The following is a 23,888-nucleotide window of genomic DNA, read 5'->3' as shown; positions in this document are numbered from 1 at the left end:
GTACCGTGTCAAACCTGAAAAGGGCTTTACAGTGTGGCTACTGTGGCCAAGTTAGACAGGCCAAATTCATACACAAGCAGTAAAATAACTTGAAAATAACAACACCTACAGTATTAGGATGTGAATAGATCTTGAGCGTCAGTCTGGAAGTAAATCCAGTGTTGTACTGACCCTCATTGAGAAAGCACTCCAATGTGAAATGAGTAACGTTAGCGCATAACATGCAGTGTTTTAGGGAAATGTTCAGGAACGTTTCCACAATAAAATACAGTATATCCACTGTGTCTTCACTGGCTTTGAGGATGGAAGTAGGTAGAGACCTTTGTGTTTGTGCAACCAACAAGCCAGCAGAACCTGGGCCTTCCTCTGAGCTGTGCCATGTCGCCGTTTCTCTGCTGTTCTAGTGAGGAAATCACAGTAGCACCAAAACAGATCTGTGTTGGAGGAGGAAATGGATTGCTGCGTCATTCTGAATGATGTCATAAAGAGATACAAATCCAACCAGGGGTTTTTACAAATGCAGAAAAAGCAAAACAGACAGGGACTGCTTTGTTCTCTTGTTTTGTGTCTCTCTACACACCGTGGACCCATGTTAATGTCAGCAAATGCTCTAAAAGTGAATTTTGCATGTCTCTTTTAAGTATAGATCTCTCCAGAGTATTGCTTTGTCTTAGCCTAGTTGGAGAAACATAACCAGGCTCTTCCTGGAATTCCTGAGTATAATGGTGGCAGAGAGAAGAGCTGTTTCACACTACACAGACATGAGATTTAGGGTTGCTATTGTCGCTAAAGAATTTGGGAATTTTATGTGAGTTAAACAAGAATGGTATCAGAACAGGGAGTACCACACAACTCTGTGTGACTGCATTTGTAACAAGCAATAGAATTCATTGATTTACTCAAGCACAGTGGTTTAAACAGTTCTCTCATCTATCTTCAAGTTCTGGATCATTTGTAAAGAAAATGAAAATAATTATTGAGAATAATAGTGAGATGTTTGTGATTTGGCTCCATGCAGTCAGCTTTTGAGTCACCATTGACCTCATGATGATGCAAGACTAGAGAGAGAGATGTTCAGCTCAGATATCCTGAGGTGCTGTGATGTAACTATTAATCTAATCTGACTAATCGTGACTCTCCCTAATAGGGATGGACCCAGCAGTGTGATGAACTGCCTGATACCAGCTGCAAAGGCAAAGTTCAGGGTTCACACATCATATGCATGCTGGATAAACACATCGTGTACACACACGGCTGTGTAATCGGCTTGATCAATGGCAGAGATATCAGTACTGATTAGAGGAACACAGGCGGCCTCAATCTCTCCTGAAGGTGACAAACTGAGGGGAGAAAGAGGGAGGAGATGGAAAGATAGGAGAGAGACAGATGAGCACAATGAGACCCACCTACATTCAGTGAAGAGAATGAGAGGGTAGGACGGTGGGCATGGAGAGAATGAAGAACTGGTGCACGACGGATGTAAAGAGCCAGAAAAAGTGAATATGTTGTTTGTGATGACTCTTAGAACCAAAGGGCCTGTCCCTGTGAGGCAAAGTGTTGTATTACACAGCATTTCACCACTACCTTTGATCAACAGACGGGAACAGCCACAGTCCAGAGGAACACACACGCACACGCACACGCACACACACACACACACACACACACATACATTTAGGCGCACACAAGTTTGAAACCACTGTGAGGTTTTTCAAGCCTGTATGGTTTCAGATTCAAGCTACAGGGAGTCTGTAGTATGTTTGAGTATGTTTGAGTATGTTTAAATGTGACTGTTCATGTTGTGTATCCAGAGCCCAGGACACAGGACTCTCGAGGAGGCCCTGACGATGAAGACGAGGACGATGAAGAGCAAGGTCCAATACACAGCGGCAGAAAGGAGGAAGAGGAAGGGAAGGAAGAGGAGGAGGTGTTACAGTGGAGGGGTCCAGGTCAGTATGCTCAAAGGATTTCCAGTAAACATGACAGGTTTGGTAGGAAGGGAACAGTCAGCTGTAACCCTCTTCTTCACTTACACATCATCTATCTATGCACAGTGTTTACTGGCAACTTACTCAATGATCCAGTGGAATTTTAAAACTCTCTAGTGTCACAGAAAGTACTGATGGTGAAATGATGGAAGAGAGCTTCACATGTCAACATCTAATGGCGAACATAAAAAACCAGTAGACTTACCTTCACTATGCACAAATTAAACTTTTTGAAATTTGTAGGGTGAAGGGACGTCGCAGGTGCTTCAGCTCAGTGTACAGTATTAATGAAGTAATCCAGGATGAGACAGTAGACATTTCCACAGTCTGGCTAATTGTAGTGGTGGCAGCTGTTGCCTACAGTCACATGTTTTGAATGGTGCATTCTTCTGGCTGCCAGCACCATGTCACTTACAGCTATTGTTAGCCAACACAAAAAGAAGCAGATGAGTATGAATTGGAAATGTGATTAAAGTAACAGCTACAGTACTGTACCGGAGTCAGATCCTTGTGTGTCTAAACATACTTGGCCATTAAAGATTCTGATTCTGGTTCTGTTTTCTCTGCTCTCACCACTAGCAACAAGAGCTACTTTCAGTTCACCAGTGAACAGGGCTGCTCACTAAGCCACCCAGACGCCAGTTAATGTGATGTATACCAGTTACTCATTTGGGTTGGAATTAGTTTGGACTCACGGAACTAGTTTTATCTGTCTGTCTGTCTGTCTGTCTATAAAAATTAGCAGGTTAAAAATGTAATGAATGATTATTTTAGTCAGTTTAGTTCGGAGCTCTATGCTTTGTAATTGTTAATATGCTGTATTTCTGTTAGAGATGAACAAACCCTGTCACAAGTCAGAACATTAATATTTGTGCTTATTTCTGATATTAAATGACATTTTTAATTTGTTTATTTGTAAAATATTTGTACATGGAAACTTTGGTATAGCTGAAGTAATGGTTGAGGTTAATCAACTGAAAGGCTTCCTTAAACACGGAAGATTGTTAGGGGATGAAAACACATGATCTCTGTCCAGGACGTGGTACCCGTGAATTTGCAGGCTACATGCGACCATGTAGCAGGTGCTTTTGTTCAGACATACAGCTGCTGTGCACAAAATTCCCAGCGAGGCTTTATTCAAGTGTAGCAGGACCTAGCCATGCACAGCCATGGTTCATGTGATATTCAGGACACAAAGCAATGCCAGAAGTTACACATAATTTACAAGATGAAAGGTTGTCTGTCTGTAGCAACATGGCATTTGGCTATTAAATGTAGGGATGTAAGAATATTTGTAATGTTGTGATATTGCAATAGAAAACTGCCTCAGTACATCGTGGGACTGAGCCGGTATCTACCAGGATATTGCTCATGCTTATTTCACTAGTATAATTGTATTCAGGTTCCAGAATCTGAAGCTAACATAGCAAATGTTCATTTGCCTTTTTTTTTTACAGCTGTTGTGTGGCAGCTTTCAGTTTTCATCTCATTCAAGAAATGACATGGCAGAAAGGAAACCGAGAAATGCTAAACAATTTGCAAATACTGCTGGACGAAGGCAATATACTGTAGTCTCATTTAGGACTGAGACAACCCTGGATACGTCATGCAGAAACTGTTGGGACACAACTGTGCACAACACTTTAAGAGAAATGGTCTAACAAACAGGAGGCATATATGTAAAATCACCAGTTAGTAACTTTAAAGGTAAGGCTGGTGATTCATTTCAGGAGCATTTTTTGTTACATGGCTTGAAATCCTCTTTTTCTTCTGATGGCAATGAATAACTTAAATGCATTGACAATATAAAGAAACAAATCATCTGTAGCAGCAGGGCTGAAAAAAAGCCTGACCAATAATTTCATTTGGCACAAGAAAAAACATTGGCTGGCCTACCTGCCTGTCAGCCTAAATTTCTACTAGTGTGCACCCTGTCCTTGCACCAGCAAAGAATCTCCCACAAGGCTAGGCAGGCAGACGTATTACCACTCTGTGACAGAGAAGGGCCCCACGGCAGTTTACAGTGCCTTGCGAAAGTATTCGGCCCTCTTGAACTTTGCGACCTTTTGCCACATTTCAGGCTTCAAACATAAAGATATAAAACTGTAATCATGCAGAACAAGGAACACACCAGGCAGGTCCGAGATACTGTTGTGGAGAAGTTTAAAGCCGGATTTGGATACAAAAAGATTTCCCAAGCTTTAAACATCCCAAGGAGCACTGTGCAAGTGATAATATTGAAATGGAAGGAGTATCAGACCACTGCAAATCTACCAAGACCTGGCCGTCCCTCTAAACTTTCAGCTCATACAAGGAGAAGACTGATCAGAGATGCAGCCAAGAGGCCCATGATCACTCTGGATGAACTGCAGAGATCTACAGCTGAGGTGGGAGACTCTGTCCATAGGACAACAATCAGTCGTATACTGCACAAATCTGGCCTTTATGGAAGAGTGGCAAGAAGAAAGCCATTTCTTAAAGATATCCATAAAAAGTGTCGTTTAAAGTTTGCCACAAGCCACCTGGGAGACACACCAAACATGTGGAAGAAGGTGCTCTGGTCAGATGAAACCAAAATCGAACTTTTTGGCAACAATGCAAAACGTTATGTTTGGCGTAAAAGCAACACAGCTCATCACCCTGAACACACCATCCCCACTGTCAAACATGGTGGTGGCAGCATCCTGGTTTGGGCCTGCTTTTCTTCAGCAGGGACAGGGAAGATGGTTAAACTTGATGGGAAGATGGATGGAGCCAAATACAGGACCATTCTGGAAGGAAACCTGATGGAGTCTGCAAAAGACCTGAGACTGGGACGGAGATTTGTCTTCCAACAAGGCAATGATCCAAAACATAAAGCAAAATCTACAATGGAATGGTTCACAAATAAACATATCCAGGTGTTAGAATGGCCAAGTCAAAGTCCAGACCTGAATCCAATCGAGAATCTGTGGAAAGAACTGAAAACTGCTGTTCACAAATGCTCTCCATCCAACCTCACTGAGCTCGAGCTGTTTTGCAAGGCGGAATGGGCAAAAATTTCAGTCTCTCGATGTGCAAAACTGATAGAGACATACCCCAAGTGACTTACAGCTGTAATCGCAGCAAAAGGTGGTGCTACCAAGTATTAACTTAAGGGGGCTGAATAATTTTGCACGCCCAATTTTTCAGTTTTTTATTTGTTGAAAAAGTTTGAAATATCCAATAAATTTCATTCCACTTCATGATTGTGTCCCACTTGTTGTTGATTCTTCACAAAAAATTACAGTTTTATATCTTTATGTTTGAAGCCTGAAATGTGGCAAAAGGTCGCAAAGTTCAAGGGGGCCGAATACTTTCGCAAGGCACTGTACATTCACAAACGGAGACCGTTGTCACAGGCCAGGCCTTCCCCTTTATGACATATAGCCTTGTAGGTAGTGCTGTTGTTGTTCCCAGAAGTTGCTACTTGCATGCAGTGTGACAGCGAGAAGACCACCACACAGAACACACTCCTTTTACATGCAGCCACATGTGCGGAAAATACCAACAGCTCTAAGTGTATAGACAGGATTGTAATGCAGTTAACTGGGCATCAAAGGCCACATGTAGTGTTTGTGTTACCAAGACGGAATAAAGCTTGTGTTTTGAATGGAGTTAGCCGGCCTCCCTCTTCACTTCATCCCGCTGGAAAAGCCCCGACTTCTAAAGCTAGTTACCGGCTACAAGGCAGGGCTAAAGCAGTTTAGCCATGAACCAGAGGTCCCCAACTTTGGCTCGGGGTGACAGATCTGGACAGGTAGCACCATATTCAAGAACGTTACAATTAAACAGAAGTTGGATGCTGCAAGAAGCAAAACCAGAATTAACATTGGTGTGGGAGCTGAGGGAACAAAAGGGGTTTGAAAAGTGGTGTCATGGTGGTGTGTATTTCTGCTGGACAGGGTATTATTGGTTTGGTTTTGTTTGGGGGGGCATTTGTTATTTTCATGAAATCTTTAAGTAGCAGTCAGGCAGTGCACATTGCAGTGTCCGTTGTGTTCTGGAGGAGAGGCTTTGGAGAGAAGTCACAACAAAAGAGTGGGATTTCTTTGGTTGACAACAGTCCTGGATACATTTGGCAAAAACAGATGGGACACAACTGTATGCAACACTTTAATGGAGATGGGCAAACAAACCAGATGCACATAATCAAAGCCAAGTCTTAACTCTGAAAAGTTAAATGTGATGGGGCACAGACTTCAGTCTCTGGTTTTTAACCTGCTACACCACCCCAGCCTATAAGTGACTAAACAGCACTTACTGTTAGCTTCACAGTAGATGTGCTGTTAATGAGATGCACGAAAATCCACTATAACTGTAGTTACTACGATACGCTCAGTTCAGCTGTTACTATGATCGTAAGTGGTTCTAACCAGCCATACACTGCATGGCTGTGTCTGTGTGTTCATGTGTGTCTCTTGGGGACGTTCTTGTGCTGTCCACTGTGTTCTGCTGTTCCCCTGTAGGAGATTTGAATGTGACAGACTCTAGGAAAATTTATTCAAGTTGTAACAAACACACACGGCTAAGAGGAGATAACAAGTAAATCGCCATAATTTTATTATTTATTTCCTCTCTTATCGAGGTTTGTTTAGTTATTTATTTTTCTCTGTCTGTTGTCTTCAATGAGTTAAACAATGCAAGAAGATTACCGTCCTATCTGGCATTATTTCCTTTTCAAGCTGTGCACGTTTTATGTATGTTTGTGCATGTGTCTATACAATGTTGAGTGTGTCTGTGTTTACGAGTGTTGTGTATGTCTGTGTGTGCACGTGTATGTGGGGATGAGAGGATATGTTCATTATCGTCCTGTCCCAGCCTCGTCCCTTTAACAGTAATTGGAGCGATATTAATTGCTCCGCGGTGGCTAGTTGATGGTAGCACCATGATGCTGCACTGATAGGGCCCTTCATTTTTTTTCCTTCCTCTGCTCCTCACAAACTAAGCGAGGCAAAGTGGGGGGGTAGGGTAAGGGACAGAGATAGCCCCTCTATCAGCTCCGGAGCAGGCGCTGTCTTTATCAGGAGCACGATTGGCAAAAAGGAAACTTTGACCGGTCTGAATTTTTCTCTTATCGTCAAGCCTCCCCTCCTCTACCTCCCCTTCCTCCCTTCCTCCCTCTATCCATCCACCTTCTGGTCTCTCCATCACCACTAACAGCTCCCCTCCCCTTCCCTCTCTCTGTTCTCCACCCCCTAAAAGCATACGTCTCTCCCTTTTTCCTCCATCTTTTCTTTGTTTCCTCTTTTCTTATTCTCCTTCGTCCTGTGTGTCATGCGGGACTGGAGTCGTTGGGTAATGTGATCTTGTTCATACAAAATGTTCACTATGTGTCAGACAATTCCCTTAAACAGTGTGTATTGATTGGAGTGGAAAGAAACATGAGTTTATCTCTTCTGGAAGTGTTGGCATTCCACTCATTTTTCGCTGTTGGTGCCTCTTAGACACTTGTGCTCCTGGCACCAGAGGTTTCTAGCTTTCATTCTTATGGGGCCTTCAGTTTGGTTGCTTTGAGGTTAATCATGCCAGTAGTCCTGAAGTTGCACTACAGCCCGTATGCACATTGGTGAAGTTACAAACTAAAGCATCTGTATTTTATTTCAGTTTATATTGTTCATCTTTGCATGTCCAGGTCCTGTGTTGGTTTTTTATTTCTTTGTTTAGTTTTTATGACACAATCAAACCAGACTTTGTTTTGTAAAAAGAAAAACTTAGCAGAAAAAAATGTAAGGATCACAGTTAAAAGAAGAGTTTCTCTCATTAAGGACCAACATTGCTGTTAAGTTTATATGTCACTCGTTACTTTGCTCTTGACACATGTATGGAGCGAATACAGGGGAGGAGGGCGCACATGTCCAAATTGCGTACATTGAGCGCCAGTTGCTAGGCAACCAAAAAGCTTTCCAGGAGGTGGTTAGCAGATATTTACTAGTTTTCCGAGCGGCAGACTTGGATGTGCAGTGTGTCAGCTCTGGCTTCAGTTGTATTGATGAGGAGGAGGAGGAGAAGAAGAGGCTGTGGGTCCGCGAAGATCAGCTTCTCCTCCATTTTCTTTGTGGTCAGTCAGGGTCTCTGCAATTGGACGCGTCGAGGTGTCGTCACAAAGTGCTGCGTCCAAGTTGAACTTTATTAGTGTCAGCGCAGTGCACAGAGGAGGCACACACAACACTAGCTTAGCTGTCTTTACTTTGCTGAGGCTTTAAGAGCACCTTGACATTCTGAGAGTTTGTGCACGTGAAACTGATGTGAACTAGGCTTCTAATACATTTGTGATTAATAGAATACAATGCAGTTATTCGAATTTTTAGTGTTGTATTTAGTACGTCAACACAATACGGTACAAAGATCAACAAAGGAGATATAATAAATGCACTTTTTCTTTTACTCACATGTGGTAAAGTGTCACTCTGAGGCTGTTATACTGTTTATGTAAAGAAAGATCAGTTTGAAACATTGTGTTGCAACCGTACATCACGTTCATTTTTCACATTTGAGTCTTACTTTGCTACCCCTTGCCCACATTTGCAGCTTCTTCTCCTCCGGCTCCTCTTATTTCAGCTTACCTTACACCCTGTCCACACCTGTTTCTCGTTCCTTCCTTTTCATATCTTCTGTAATATAATTTCATTAGCACAGTTGTTTTGCCTCTTTCAGGTCTTGTCCACCACCTGTCTTTACTTTTCTCCGTCAGTCTATACCCACCTTTCTGTCCACTCTTTCTGTTTTCTATAATAGGAAATCTATGAAAGTTCTAAGCTTAACCTGGTAAATCATATTACTGACATATGCAGAAATCTGATATTTAGCATTGTATAAATGTTATGCAGACTATATTCATCGAATATTATTCAAAAGTAAAAAAACAAAACGATTTTTTCTAGTTTGAAATACAATAATTCCTAGATATGAAAATTTTCATTTCCTTTTCTGTGTACAGTTTGTCCACAATAATAATCTCTTAATTTATTCAAACACTTTTTCAAGTAATTTTTTTGTCACAGTCATTATTATTGTTCAGACAAAATGATATTAACATAAAACAGAGAAAACAGCAACAGAAAATTTTAATTCATACTCTGTTTTTTCTTCCTGCTTAAAGATAATACAAATCATTAATGGACATATTTTTTCAGTTGACTATTTGATACCATCTCGTCAGTATGTAATGAGTTGTTTATATGTTGATTGGAATAAATTCCTTAGTCATGGGTGATAATCAGGACAGTTCGCCGTGCTGGGTTTTTTCTGTCTTTCTGCACCACAACTGGCTGTCAAGACGTGCTTTGTGACTTCCATTGATATTGAAAATCAAAATCAAAGAGATAATAAACTTGGAATGGATTAGAGGCTTCAGTAATTTTCTTTTCTCCGATGTATGGTTCATCTTAAATCAAGATGATGTCTCTTTGTGTCCTCGGTTAGTGTGATGAAGGCGTGCTGGTGGTGTTTGGAAGTCTAGGTGGGAGCTGGTCCCTATCAGGAAAAGCTAAAGCTGCTTTTTTAATCTACACTGTGTCCATACTGCATGATATGCAAAATAAATTATAAAGAGAAGAAAAAACTATCTTTTGAATGACCTTGCAGGCTGGAGGGTTTGATATTTTTCCCTTGCTGCTTAAAATTCTTGATATGCAAATGGCTGTCACAGTAATCCCTTGTCATTTCTAGCTGGCTGGAGGTCCCCACATGTTAACTCCTTCCAGTACTGTCTGTAAATCCACTGGCACCGACAAAAGAGAACATATCACTACATGGTGGAACTGTTTTGTATCCAAGGCAAAACAACTGAAACATCCTGATTTATGAATAGGAATGAACAGGAAGACCAGGACCTTCCCAAACAGTTCACTGGAATTTTGGAAACAGCTGGAAGCAAATGGTCTTGAAGACTTGACGCGGTAGTCCCTATAGTGAACCTACAGGGTGCTCATAGTTCTGATTTAAAAAAAAAAAAGATTACTGTGTGTTCATTGACTCGTTTTCTCCCCAGACAGAGATGCAAGAGTTGTTGTTAAGGCTGGATATTGATACTGATTTCTCAATTCAGTTAGATTTCACTTTTATTAATTCTGATTCTGTTTGATTCACTTCAGTTCAGTTTAATTTATGATAATTAATTTACATCAGGCTGACTGCTCTCACAGCCAACTGTGTTGTTTCCATCGGTTCAACGCTGTGTCGCCTTCATAAGTAGAGAGCGAGGTTTGTGGAACTTCCGGGGTATTCGACACGAACACTGCATGTTCTGCACTCTGAAAGCAGCTGCTAACATCAGCACTGCTCACTCCTGTCATGCATGTGTGCATGCTGCAGTGTTATTATGAATCTCTTAGTTTTTGCAGAATCCCAAACACTTACACACTTTGGCCTTTGGCTGGCTGATGGTATGTTCTACTCACTGATCTGCACTCAAAGTGCTTTAAACTCTTTCCAATTCACACGCCTGTTTTATCCCTAAGACCAAACTAGGGTTCAGTGTCTTGTCTGGGTATCAAACCGCCCACGCTCCAGTTAGGAGACGACCTGGTCTAACTCCTGAGCCACAGCCGCCCCACATGATGTGTATAACAGGGTGCCCTCTGACATGTTTTGACATTGTGGAAAGGTTTTTCCCACAATGGGCCATTAAGAAGTAGGCATGTGATTGAATCAGCAGGAGTCAAGAGATTGTGTGTACCACGCACACACACACACACACACACACACACACACACACACAGGAGAGGCTCACAGCAAGTAGTAATACATGTGACAAAGATTGGTTTATAATAATTATATCGATTTTATATCATTTTTTAAAAATAAATTTGGTTTGAATCTGTGGTTTTGAACCTGACTCTTTATTTTCCAATTTGCATCAGTTAATCTTTACACCATTATTGAAACATGATTTAAACAATCATTTGTCATAATAGGTTGTGACTAATCTAGTGTAGGTTGACTATCAACTCAGCCATTCTGTTTGCAGCATTAAACAAATGTATTTATTGTAACTGACGTTGTTCAAGTTCACCGAGTCGACTTTTGTGTTCTTTAGAATGCATTTGTTACATATTGTTGTCTGCATTTTTCTAGATGAATAGTATTTTCAGTAGTTGCCATACAGAGACTAAAACCAACAGTGAATGGCCTCTACTCACACTTAACGTCTGTCAGTCTTGAATTAGCTTATTCGTCTGTGCTATAGACTTCTCTCGTTCAAAACGTTTCCTCATTACCAAACCTATTTGGTAAAAATGCTGCCCCATACAGTATGTTTTTCTAAACAAGAGTAAACTGCACATGGGTGAGATCTCTGTGCAGCTTTGTTTACTGTAGAAACTTATGTCCGTTCAGAGCCAATAGGGAAACATTATAATCACGTATGTGTTTCTCAGTATAATATAGAAAATGACTGGCCTTATCCTTTAAGCACATTATTTTATAACTTCATGTTTCCTTTATACCTCTACCTAGGAGCAGTAAGAACACTGTAAACAGTACATTGGTAGTAGTAGAGCACGCTGACCTTTCCATACCATTAAAGAAAAGCCCAGACTCCTCCTTTTGCCAGGCTTCTAGTATGTGAATATGAAAGCAGATCCTCTCTTGGCTGTCCAGTCACACCCCCTGACAGTGTGAGTACTCCAGGGTCCCAGGAAGCCAGCTGAGCAAGGCGAATGTTTTCTTGCTTGCCCAGCAGTCCTCACTCCTTATCCTCCCCAGCAGAATAATTTAAATTACCTCTAATAAAGCATTATAATGGCAGGCACGATAATGGTTATTATTATTTACCAGGTAGTGTGTGTGTGTGTGTGTGTGTGTGTGTGAGTGTTAGTGCTGGGTTATCATACAGTAGTTAATTATAATGGAGCATGAAAGCACAGTATATGCATATTATCACAGCTAAGAGTCTAATTTATTTGGGTTAAGGAAAAGGAGATGTTGGCCTTGTTATACTATTTGCATAGTGTGCATTGCAACCTTTCCCCCACTGAAACCATCATGAACATCACTGTGTCCATATCTGAATGACTTGTTTTCTCAGATTGATCTATCTAGTAATGGATGACGGAATGTACCAAACTGAAGGATAAGATGTTTGGGCGAACGCTTGTAGTTCTCTGCACTACTGCTGATAGTGTTTTAGTCAAGACCACCTAAACCAAGACCAAGTTGAGACTAATACCTGAGTGTATCGAGACCGAGTCAGGACCAAGAACAAGATCCCCCCCCATGATGTTAGTAAATATTTAATATTTTTCCCAATAAAGACTCCCCAGGTATGCAAGAATAAATAAGTGTTTTAATAAGTATAAACAACAGGAGGCCCCTGACGGGTGAACTGAACCTGACTGTAAGCCTACTACACTGTATAGGCGCTATTTAATATTTTTTTAGTAGGCACTCTCCTTTTGCTCTTGCTCTTTGTAGACGGCCCCTGAACATTGCTCTCACAGCGGCTGCACAGAGAAAGAGATGCCGTTTGTGTTTTACCAGCATTTCACTATGACTTATTGATCTGGGAACTTGGAATCTGTAAAAATCATTGTGACGTTACTGTAGTCCAGCTTCCAAGGCTAACACAACTTAATTCAGTACACTAGCATCTTTGTTAGCCAGGTTAGCAAATTCTTTAGCTGTAAAATAAGCCACAGTTGTTTTATCTTCGCTCTGTCTGCTGTCGTGACTAAGCTATTAACCAACTGTGGGTCCAACTACATCCCAACAGTACAGAGGAATATCCAGTCAGTTGTTTGCTTGATGATCAATCATACAAATGTTTGTTCAAACGCTGACTGTTGATTAGCAAGTCGTTCCTGTTGCCAGCTTACGTTTCTGTTTGAGATCAAGCCACCTCTGTCCTTTTCAGCCTGGAACTCTTGTTGTTGTTTTTACTTTCATTCTGATGTCACTTTTTAACGTTCATTCGGATTAAGGCACTTGCTGTGTCAATATGGTAAGGAAAACCTTGGTAATGATGTTAACAAATAAAACAGACAATGCACAGGCACTTTTCCCAGACCAAGACAAGACTGAGTAAACATCTGGTCATTTCTGAGACGAGACCAAGACCTTCAAAAAGTGGTCTTGAGACCAGTCTTGAATACAACAGCACTAACTGCTGCCAATGTCAGGGCAATTGTTTTTTTTTTTTTCATTTAAAAATATATTACTTGGTAAGCAGTTTAAAGTTTCTTCAGTGAGTGGATTTTCTTTCAAAGCTAAAATTTCACACTATATCAACATTACTTGAAAATCATACTAAGTCCTAGCACAAATAAATTAATTGAGCAGATTTAACATTTTTATTGCTGCCTTGAGTGAATAAATCTACGCCCATTTTCATATCAAGATTTTGACCCATGCGCAGTGTTAAAACGTTTATATATCTGTGTGTGCTGCATTTCTGTTTGTTATCTGTTAAACCATGAACACAGACAGTTAACTCCCAGCGTTGAGACAAGTTGTCATCTCTAGACTGATCGAGGTTAAAGGGGGTGAACTTGAGATAGAAGGATGAAGGGTTAGAGTGGACTTACTGGACGAAAGAACAAGAATGGTATGAGGGAGGATGAGAAAGAATCAGGTCAGAGAGGGAGGAGGACCAATACAAGTGATTTGGAATACCGACCATGTAGAGTTTAGAGTGTGGCGATAACTAATGAAGGGTGAAAGGTTAAGGGTCAATGAGAGTGAAAGGTGTGGGGTGAGAGATTTTAAGAGCTGCATTTCAGAGGTGAAGGAATGGGAAGTGTTTAAGGTTAAGGCAAGGTTAAGAGAAGGATGGGGAAGAAATGAAGTGGCCACTGGGCGATCTTGTTGGCTCTGGAAGTTAAGGTGCTCAAAGCACCAGAAGTTTGTTTGGTGTATGATATTTGTACCATATCTTAAAGCTCCCCTTGAAGAAGCATTTTGTATATTTCTTTATATATTTTGCAACAGCAAATACAAGAGAGAAATGTAATGCCACTTGAATTAGGTTTTTAACAAAGCGAGCAGCGAGCAAGGATGTCGTTGGTCTGTCTGTTGGTTCTCCATTTTGGTCCAGACTGAATTAACTCGACAACATGAAATTTTGTACAAAGATTCATGATCTTGGCAGGATAATTCCAAATGACTTTGCTAATTCATTGACCTTTTCTGTTGTGCCATCAGAAGGTCAGCATTTATATTAATTCGGGATGCACTGGCACAAAATTTTGTGTCGACATTAAACCTGCTGAAGTTTGAATCCTACTGCCTTTGGTGATCACATGGTGTGGTGTATCCTCACCATGAACTGGACATTATTGGGTTTTTTTAAATTATCTTTACAATTATTGTATGGGCTGCACTGATATTTTGTGCACTTATCCTAAATGAACTAAATGAGTGGCTTTAATCTCCCGGTCCTTTTTCACATCATCAGCTAAAAATGTTTAGTCAGATTCTGTAGTTTATGACCAAATGCCCAATGATTGACATGACCTCAGCTGTGCTTTGTGTTTAGTGATGTCTAAAAATGCTAGCATGCTAACATGTTAAATGGTAGACAGAATAAGCTTTATACGTCCCCTGGTAAACATCAACATGGTAGCATTATTACTGTGAGCAGTTTTGGATGTTGAAGTGAGCGTTTAGCACTAGTACAGCATCACTCAGCTGCGTGGCTCTAGATAGTTTATTAATGTAAGAAGGAAACACTTAAAATGATTATATATTTTAATTTGTAAAATTATTTTATTGATTCATTTTATTTGTTTTTCTGCTTTATCTGCAGAGGAACTAAATTCTGGTAACATTTCTTTATTGTCATCATCAGACTATGAAAACACTTGGTTAAGGCTAGGGAGAGACCCCAGTATTGGATCCATGGTCAAACTGAAATTATATAATCCCTTCTTTGCAGTGGAAAACCAATGTGTCTTCCCATGACCGAGACAAGAGTAGTAAAAGCAAGAATAAAGGTTGGGTAATTTGATGATTTTCCTTTGTTTCGTCTTCCGAATAAGTTTAGGTAAAGGTTAGATATGCCTCGACTTGGCGTGCCGTTAGAGCACATCCTAAGATAAACTTGTCCATTCTCAAAAGGCCACACCAAATCCTGCCATCACAAAGAGAAGCAAGACAAAGTGAATTGTACAAATAGGAACAATGGATCACATTTTTAGAAAAGAAACGAGAGCTTGAAAAAGAAGTTTGGATCTGCCTGTGCACACCTTTCCAGTCACTGGTGGACATGGTGGCTCATGGTGGACATGCATGTTGGAGTGTTGCTTTTGGAGTGTTACAGATGGGGGCAATGCTATTATTGTTGCTGGATGGAGCACCTATACAGACGTGGACAAAATTGTTGGTACCCTTCTGTTAAACAAACAGAAACATACAATGCTCACTGAAATAATGTGAAACTGATAAAAGTAATAATAAATAAAAATGTACTGAAAATTAACTAATGACAATCAGTCATTCCTGTTGAATTGTGGTTCAACAGAGGAATTAAAAAAAAAAACATATGAAACTGGCCTGGACAAAAATGATGGTACCCTTAGAATGGACTGAAAATAATTTGACCATGAAGACATGTTAAACCAAAGTGTGTCCTCGAATTAGCATCACAGGTGTTTTCAATCTTGTAATCAGTCAGTCTGCCTATTTAGAGGGTGAAAAGTAGTCACTGTGCTGTTTGCTATCATGGTGTGTACCACACTGAACATGGACCACAGAAAGCTAAGGAAAGAGTTATCTCAGGAGATTAGAAAGAAAATTATAGACAAGCATGTTAAAGGTAAAGGCTACAAGACCATCTCCAAGCAGCTTGATGTTCCTGTGGCTACATTGGCACATATTATTCAGAAGTTTAAGGTCCACGGCACTGTATCCAACCTCCCTGGACGTGGCCACAAGAGGAAAATTGATGACAAATTGAAGAGACAGATAATGCGAATGGTAACCAAAGAGCCCAGAACAACTTCCAAAGAGATTAGAGGTGAACTCCAAGGTCAAGGTACATCAGTGTCAGATCGCACCATCCGTTGCTGTCTGAGCCACAGTGGACTTCATGGAAGACGACCGAGGAGGACTCCACTGTTGAAAGCAACTCATAAAAAAGCGAGAATGGAATGTGTCAAAATGCATATTGACCAGCCACAAAGCTTCTGGGAGAATGTCCTTTGGACAGATGAGACAAAACTGGAGCTGTTTGGCACATCAGCTCTATGTTCACAGATGCAAAAATGAAGCATACAAAGAAAAGAACACTATGAAACATGGAGGAAGCTCAGTTATGTTCTGGGGCTGCTTTGCTGTATCTGTCAGAAAGCTTGGTCTCAGTCGCAGGTCATGGATCCTTCAACAGGATAATGACCCAAAACGCACAGCTAAAAACAACCAAGAATAGCTAAGAAGAAAACATTGGACTGTTCTGAAGTGGCCTTCTATGAGCCCTGATCTAAATCCTATTGAACATCTGTGGAAAGAGCTGAAACATGAAGGAATCCTTCAAACCTGAGACTGCTGGAACAGTTTGCTCACGAGGAGTGGGCCAAAATACCTGTTGACAGGTGCAAATGTCTCATTGGGAGTTACAGAAATTGCTTGATTGCAGTGATTGCCTCAAAAGGTTGTGCAACAAAATATTAACTTAAGGGTACCAGGGCCTTTGTCCAGGCCAGTTTCATTACTTTGTTTTAAATGCTTCTGTTAAACCACAATTCAAAAGCAATGACTGATTGTCATTAGTTAATTTTCAGTACATTTTTATTTATTATTACTTTTGTCAGTTTCACGTTATTTCAGTGACCATTGTGAGTTTCTGTTTGTTTAACAGAAGGGTACCAACAATTTTGTCCACGTCTGTAGATTACATATCTGAAAGATTTGGGGAGGGCCTTCAGGTGACGAAAAAGCACACAGACACTAACCTGGAGGTTTGTTCACAACCGTCTGACTGCTCAGGCTTCTGGCTTCCTTTGACTTCTTTTTAGTGATGTGGCCATAGCCCAGATTAAATCTGGAAAATCAGAATGATGGGCAAAGCTACAAAATTAAGGGCCAGGTTGCAATAAAGTGGAATTATCCTTTAACAAGAATGAGTGTCAGGTGTGTTTAGGATGTGGGAGAGTAAGGTTAATTACTACAGTTGTGTTTAGAAATGGATTGGATGTTGAGTAGCTAATAACAAATGCTTAATATGAGCCATGTCAACCCCCCATTTTGAGCTTTACACTTACAATTTATTGCTGCTTTTAAAGTGGGGCTGACCCACATCCATCCATCTCTCACGCACTTAGACTAGACATACTGTACTCGCACCCTCTGTCTTTGCTATAACCTTCCTCCATATCTCCAGCCAGCAGACTCCTGTGTCTCAGAAGCAGGGTGTCCCTGCAAGAAGCCTGTCAATTCCACCTGCCAATCAAAATGCTTTGGGATGATGAGTGGATGTCATGTGTCCACAGGGCTTGTCTTGTCAGTGAGGCTGAGATACTTCAGTGTTCAGTCTGCAGTTTGAAATTGACTCATTGGAAGCTTCCTTTTGTCCCACGAACTCACAGGACAAAAAAGTCCTTGTATGTAGGTCAGCATGGATCTATGCCAGACTTTTTGCAAGTTTACCTAAAGTAGCTAAAGTTGTCTTATATTTAAATGGCTATGGCTTTGTTAACTAGCCAAGAAGCCAGCTGGCAAATTGGCAAAGTAACTTACAACAGCTATTAGGGCAGCAACTAATGCTAATTTTATTGTGGAAATAAACTGGGTAATCATTTAGCCTCTCAAATATCAATAAATAGTAAAAATGCCCACAGAAAATTCCCAGAGTCCAGGTGATGTTTTTGAATTGCTTGTTTTTTCAGACCATGGGTTTCCACTCCTACGGTAATCAATATACACCAAAGAAAAAAAGAGCAAATCTTCACATTTCAGACAGTGGAGCTGCAGAAGATTTAAGATTTTAGATTTTAAGGTTTATATTTCATTATACAGTTGGGTGCAAAACTCCCTGAACATTTTTGTTACTTCTGTTGATGAAGGAACCATTTGTACTGGCTACATGTGCATTACATAATATGTTGATGAGAAAAAATTCTTTGTTTTACTCTTTTTGCCTTTTCAAAGTAAGGAGATGCAAACCTTTGCACCCAACTGTACTTGGCTTGTATAGCAACCTAAAAGCTGCTTTGTCTGTTATGTCAGTATTTATGAACAAGAGAGGGTGTGTGCAGTGAACAGTCTAACATATGAACATATTCTGCCTGACACACACTCTCCTGTCCCTTGCCCATCTGTGGTGTGTCACTTCCCACCTCCATCCCTTATGACTGATAGGTGCGATGCCCTAATCTAAACATCTCTTTGTGCTGTCTGGCTGCTATCAGCCCGACAACTCCCAAAGACCCAGTGTGTGAGCCCATGGCAGGCCAGTTGCTGGTGGTGGGACAGGACACTGGCACAGATTGCCAGCCTACCAGATTCTTAGCCTCTACTGCAGCCATGGCACACGCTTCATGCTTCCTTCATGCCTCCATTTCATACAAAAATACACAATTTCACATTTGTATTTAACTTGTCAGGGCACTCCACTGCATATATTCCCCAGCCTCTTACTGTAATAGTAAGGTATTTAATATACACTGCTCAAAAAAATAAAGGGAACACAAAAATAAGACATTCAACTATGTTGTGTTCCCTTTATTTTTTTGGAGCAGTATAGAAATGCAGCTGCTGGTGTTGGGCCTGGATAGAGTTGGAAATTGGGGTGAGCAGCTATGATCCAGAGAAAACGAGCCTCACAGACACAAAGTGTTTTATGGTTGTGAACTAGCGGTACTGGCTGATAAGGTTGCAGTGGCCTGTGTCCTCCTGCTGGCACTGGCCCACACTGCCAGGCAGGGTGTAGCAGTCCTGATGTGGGCTGTATAAATATTCTCCCAGTCAAGACACTCTGAGACACTCTAATGGAAGGGAGGAATATATGAAACTCACTCAGTAGCTACAACAGAACATGGTACTGCCCTATGCCTTATGATAAATTAAAACTAATGTGGATAAAATGATGAGCAACGCCTACACTAGTGACAACTGGGAAGTACAAGAAGATTATTTTTGATATTGTAAATTAGTACTTTAAAGTACTAAAGCTCATAGATATGTCCCTACAGTAATACTATAGGTACAATTATAGAGAGAGCCTGAAGTGATAACGCAGGTGAACTGTTTGCTGTTGCAGTACCTGTATTAGTATCACACATCTATCTCCTGCTGCCTTGATGCATTATATTAGAAATATTCACTAACAAAGGTTAGACTTGTTATTTTTATGCTTTATAATGCTGTTAATTTGAATCTTAACCATAACTTCATGCCCTGACCTGACTAATCCACTGTAGCAGTGAAACAAAACCTCATGTTGGAGGTTAGAAGATGCATCTCATTTTTTTGTCACTGTCACTTTCTGTCACTTTTCTACGGGGGAAAAGTCGTCACATATCTATCTGCCCATTTTCTCCATCCTCATAATCTCCTTCTTATCATGTTCTGTCTCTTTCTTTCTGTCTCCTCTACAGTATCTCTCTCTCACCAGCTTCCTTTCTTTTTTAGACGCCTTCCCAAGTTTTAAAGGCGTTTCTGTCTGTAGCAGTAATGAAAAACAAAAATTACATAATTCTGGACAGAAAATTAACTGTTGATAGTGAGCACAGCAATCGTCCACATGGATTTTTTGTCTGTCCAGGAACTTGATTTTATTTTGAATGAACCTTTCAGCATGACAAACTGATCATAAGTACTTTAGGCAGACAAAGTCTCAGCAGATGTGTACAAAGAAGAACCATAAAAGTATATTAAAACTTACTGTTTTAAATATATTGATTTATTTTAGGTGATGCAGATATGTGCAGTGTTTTGATAAATTCACAATGGCACGGCACCCTCTGGTTTACTTTATTAAATTCCACAGCAGTGGATATAAACTCAGATATGTGTTACAGGTCGGAACAGAAATGAAAGAAGCTGGATCATAAAATCTTGGTTTCCTTTCAGTTGTTTCCATTAAACAGACATATTACAGAAAGCTGCTATGGAAAAGAGCATTTGTGTCTTTCTAGATATGGGCTCTGACTACAGAGTCTGTGTTGCACAGCCCTCCTCGTGTTCCCTTTGTTTATTCACTTCACTCTTCGCTCTCTCCTCGCTCTTGTCTGTTTAATCAGTGAACCTCTAAACGACCCTGAGTGTGTCGAGCAAGTCTATCGCTCCTCAACTTTTCCTGTCCCCTAACCCAGCCCGTGCTGTCGATACCGGCCTGATTGAAATGTCCTTTTCCACAGGAGCCAGAAGGAGTTGTTAAAGCAGACATGAATTAATGATTGAATTAATTATCAGAGTCACATACCGTACAATTAATTTTGTGGCTTTGCCTCAGTCTTTTTTCGTCTTCCCATCTGTGTGCAGAGAATGTCAGGAAACATTTTCTAATTAATTTATGTGTGATTATCATGGATAGTTTCTGGAAGGTCTCCACTTTCAATTTGTGACAGGCTAGAGCAGCAGAGACAGGGAAGACTGAGAGAGATGGAGGTGGGAGTGTGAATACGAGAGCACATGTGATTAGGAAGCACATGCCCTCTCACACACATACGCTCATTAATGTGTGCACATTTCTACACTTACATCTCTGATATGCAGTTTAACATTGGAATTATTTCCAAGAATTCCCTCTGTCTCATGAAGTCATGACTCTGCCGTCAGTGTTGCTTTGCTGTGAGCTTGAGAACTGGAACCCAGGGATGATGCGACTTATTCTCAGTGTGGTTCAATGCACAATATAATGTGTTCACTTCGATTCAATCACGATACAATTAAAAATTCAATAACAAGCTACCCGACTAGCTGTGGAATACTTGTACTTTCTTCCTTTGTTTTCCCCTTTTCTAGCACTGGTTTCATTATGTAAAGAACAAGCACATATATTGACTTACGTTCTGTTACGCCGTCTTATTTACAAAAAATAGAAAGTTGCTGGTGTACGGAGACCACAGAATATATATCGCTGGACAAAGCGATGCATTTTGTGACCTTTTTGTAGCGAATTTCGATATATTTTCCCATCCCTATTGGAAATGGTTGAACAGACGTCAAATTCTGTACTGTAGGTGTGTGCGACAGTGTCCTTGTAAAATTTGTGGAACTAATAGCAAATTAGCATTTGGCAGCTGACGAGTCAGCATGTGCAGATGTGTGTACGAGTTTGGCCTTAGCTACTGCCAAGGTGTCAGCAGTCTGAGTGCGTAGCTAGACTTGGTAATGACCAATGTTTGACTTCTAGGACATGTTGCTCTGCCATAGGGCAGAAAAAATACTGGAGAAAAACAAAAATACATTTTGTGATAAAAACACGAAATTGGAAGATCCTCACTTGATTGGCAGAGTAGGTCTATAGCACAAATGCTGATTTTTTTTACAAAGCAAATCCGTCAAGAGACACTCACTCATACTCAGAGAACAAAGCGAAAGGCTAAAGAGGCCATTACACTCAGCAAGAGCCAGTTGGAAAGAACCACATATTTATTATCTTGCCAATAAAGCAGAGCAGGGGCACCCTGATGTTTGAATTGTTACCACAGTGTACTATGTACAGTACACACTGTGTGCACAGTGCGTGTGCAGCATGGACAGTTGGAGTCCAGCCGCTAACATCTGTTGCAGGTCTCTCCCTCTCTCCATCTCCCCCCTTTAATGGCTGTGTTTCCACTGTTTGTGAACCACTAATAATGTTTTAAGAACAAGGACATGCTACATTACAAAAATAACAGCTCTTGATTCATGACAGTTCTTCTGTGTTTTTAGGACTATGCACAGTATTAGCTAACATGACAAGAGCCTAAGATGGATCCTGCTTCTTTACCAACTGTGAGACCTTGTTTGGCAGACACGTCTGTGTCAGGCTCTAGTTTCATCTGTCATTATTTTAGAACTATGCAAATATGCTGCATGTTTTTAAGCTGTGTTTGTTTAATCACTAAATGATTAACATTTAAATGATTAATAATTGCCACAAATTAGATTTTGTTTTTCTGAAATGAAGGAAATGTGATGTATTTAGTAAAGTCAAGGAGCACTAATGGGTTATAGCATGAGACAAAACACATTTAGAATCACAGAATCACCAGGAAACGGTGTGTTGTTGCACACTGTTTCCCTCCATCTGTCTTGTGACTGGTGGGATAATCACATCTTTTTTTTTTAAACAAATCAGTAATAAATAAAACTCCCCACCAGCAGGTGATTGAACTCCACAATGACGTTTTGCATGTGAATGTCAGTATTTGCACTTGTTTGTCTTCTGTGTAGTCCTGTCACTTGTTCAGTTTTCACCACCTTCGTCCTCTGAGCAGAAAAAAAATGCTTTTCGTTTTTTTCCCTCATTTTATCTTTCTTCACATATTTGTGAATTTGCATGTTTGCTTCTTGCTCTTTTCTGGTGGTGTATGTATTTTGTAGATAAAAGTTCAGCAGTGCAGTTAAGAGAAATTAGTTGGGTAAACAGTGGTAAATGTCAATGATAAAGTTCTGTTGAAGCTCATCTGATTAGCAGGGCTACGCAGGTGTCTTATCTTGCCTGTGCAACAGAGGGTAAAATGGAAATGATTGCGTGGTCCTGAGCAGTAGATGCCTATCCCAGAAATGTCTATCTGCTGCTGAACGAAGCCTGCCGGACCCTCAGGACCCATGGGTGCTGCATGGAAGACTGAGAAGAGAGAGGCAGGAAAGATAAAAGGAGATGCAATCAGGTCTTGCCTGTTGTTAGACCGAGGCCTTCATCAGACAGCATTATAAATGATGTGAGTGGTCATTAGTGTGAAAACTGGGTATAAGTCATGAGTGAAAGGTTTTGGTTTATAAAAGCAAAATAAAGGTGGTAACCTGATCAATTTCTGAAACTAGATTTGGAGAATGACAAGGTAGTACCAAATAAATAGTTTAGTTTTATCAGATCCATTTGTGCTAAGTAAGCTAATGTGAGTCATGTAACTGTTTTTGATAAATACTGACACATGCAAGTGGTTTGTGGAAAAGAATCCTAGTAACTAAAAGCCTTTTCAAACTCAGAGATATTCAGGTACTTATTATGCGTTATACAGTCTATTCTGTCATTTAGAATATCTGCAAAAAGAAAAAAGACTGTTAAATCACAGGTTACACTAAAAGCTGCATGAAGTATTAATTTATTTTGACATTGAATCAGAAACTATGTATAATGTGATTATTGATTATCCCCAAAGGTCCTTGTGTTGCTTTTACGGCCTTGTATTTATAGTTGCACATATGTGAATTTTTAGGAATGACCTGGTTTTCAGGCAATAAAATGTGATCTGATCTTCATCTAAGTCCCAGGTATAGATAAGCATTCTGTAGAATATTTACTTCAATATTTAGGGTTGGTGTGCTTCAAGGTTCGAATCTCGGTGCCTGCAGTCCACACATCGAAGTGTCCTTGGGCAAGACACTGAACCTCCCAAGTTGATCGTGATGGCGGTACATATGCACACAGCAGCCCAGGGCCCTCGGCTCCAAACAAAATTTCGTTGTACGTGTCACAATGTTACAATGACAATAAAACAAAGCTTCTTCTTCTGCATCACCCAACTGGTACTGAGCTTCAGCTGGTGGGCAGTCACCCTGACATTATCCTGGAAGACACTGCTGTAAACGGTAGCTCACAACATTTGTGCTTGTTGAAACTTTCAGTACGCTCTTTCCACAGATTGTGGTGCAGGGTTTCGAGGAATTTGATATTTATTTTTGTAGTGACTGAGTAACAAGAAAGCCTTTGTGAACTGGATAGAACTGGATTTCATGTGCAAACAGAACCCAGAATCCCATATTTTCTAGCATTAAGAGAACTTCAGTATTTGT

General features: G+C 40.5%; 1 protein-coding gene across 1 annotated transcript in view; it reads left to right on the top strand.

Moving 5' to 3' along the window:
• zfpm1 (zinc finger protein, FOG family member 1) overlaps positions 1 to 23,888 on the top strand; it is a 114,352-nt gene that overhangs the window by 57,062 nt on the left and 33,402 nt on the right. Inside the window, 1 exon segment of the mRNA XM_020612685.1 lies at positions 1,812 to 1,949. Coding sequence (XP_020468341.1) covers positions 1,812 to 1,949 — 138 coding nt within the window.

Source organism: Monopterus albus, unplaced genomic scaffold (genome assembly GCF_001952655.1).
Source record: "Monopterus albus unplaced genomic scaffold, M_albus_1.0 scaffold127.1, whole genome shotgun sequence".
Classification (NCBI taxonomy): domain Eukaryota; kingdom Metazoa; phylum Chordata; class Actinopteri; order Synbranchiformes; family Synbranchidae; genus Monopterus; species Monopterus albus.
Note: the sequence above shows the minus strand (reverse complement) of the source record. Positions and strands in the feature narration are given on the sequence as shown.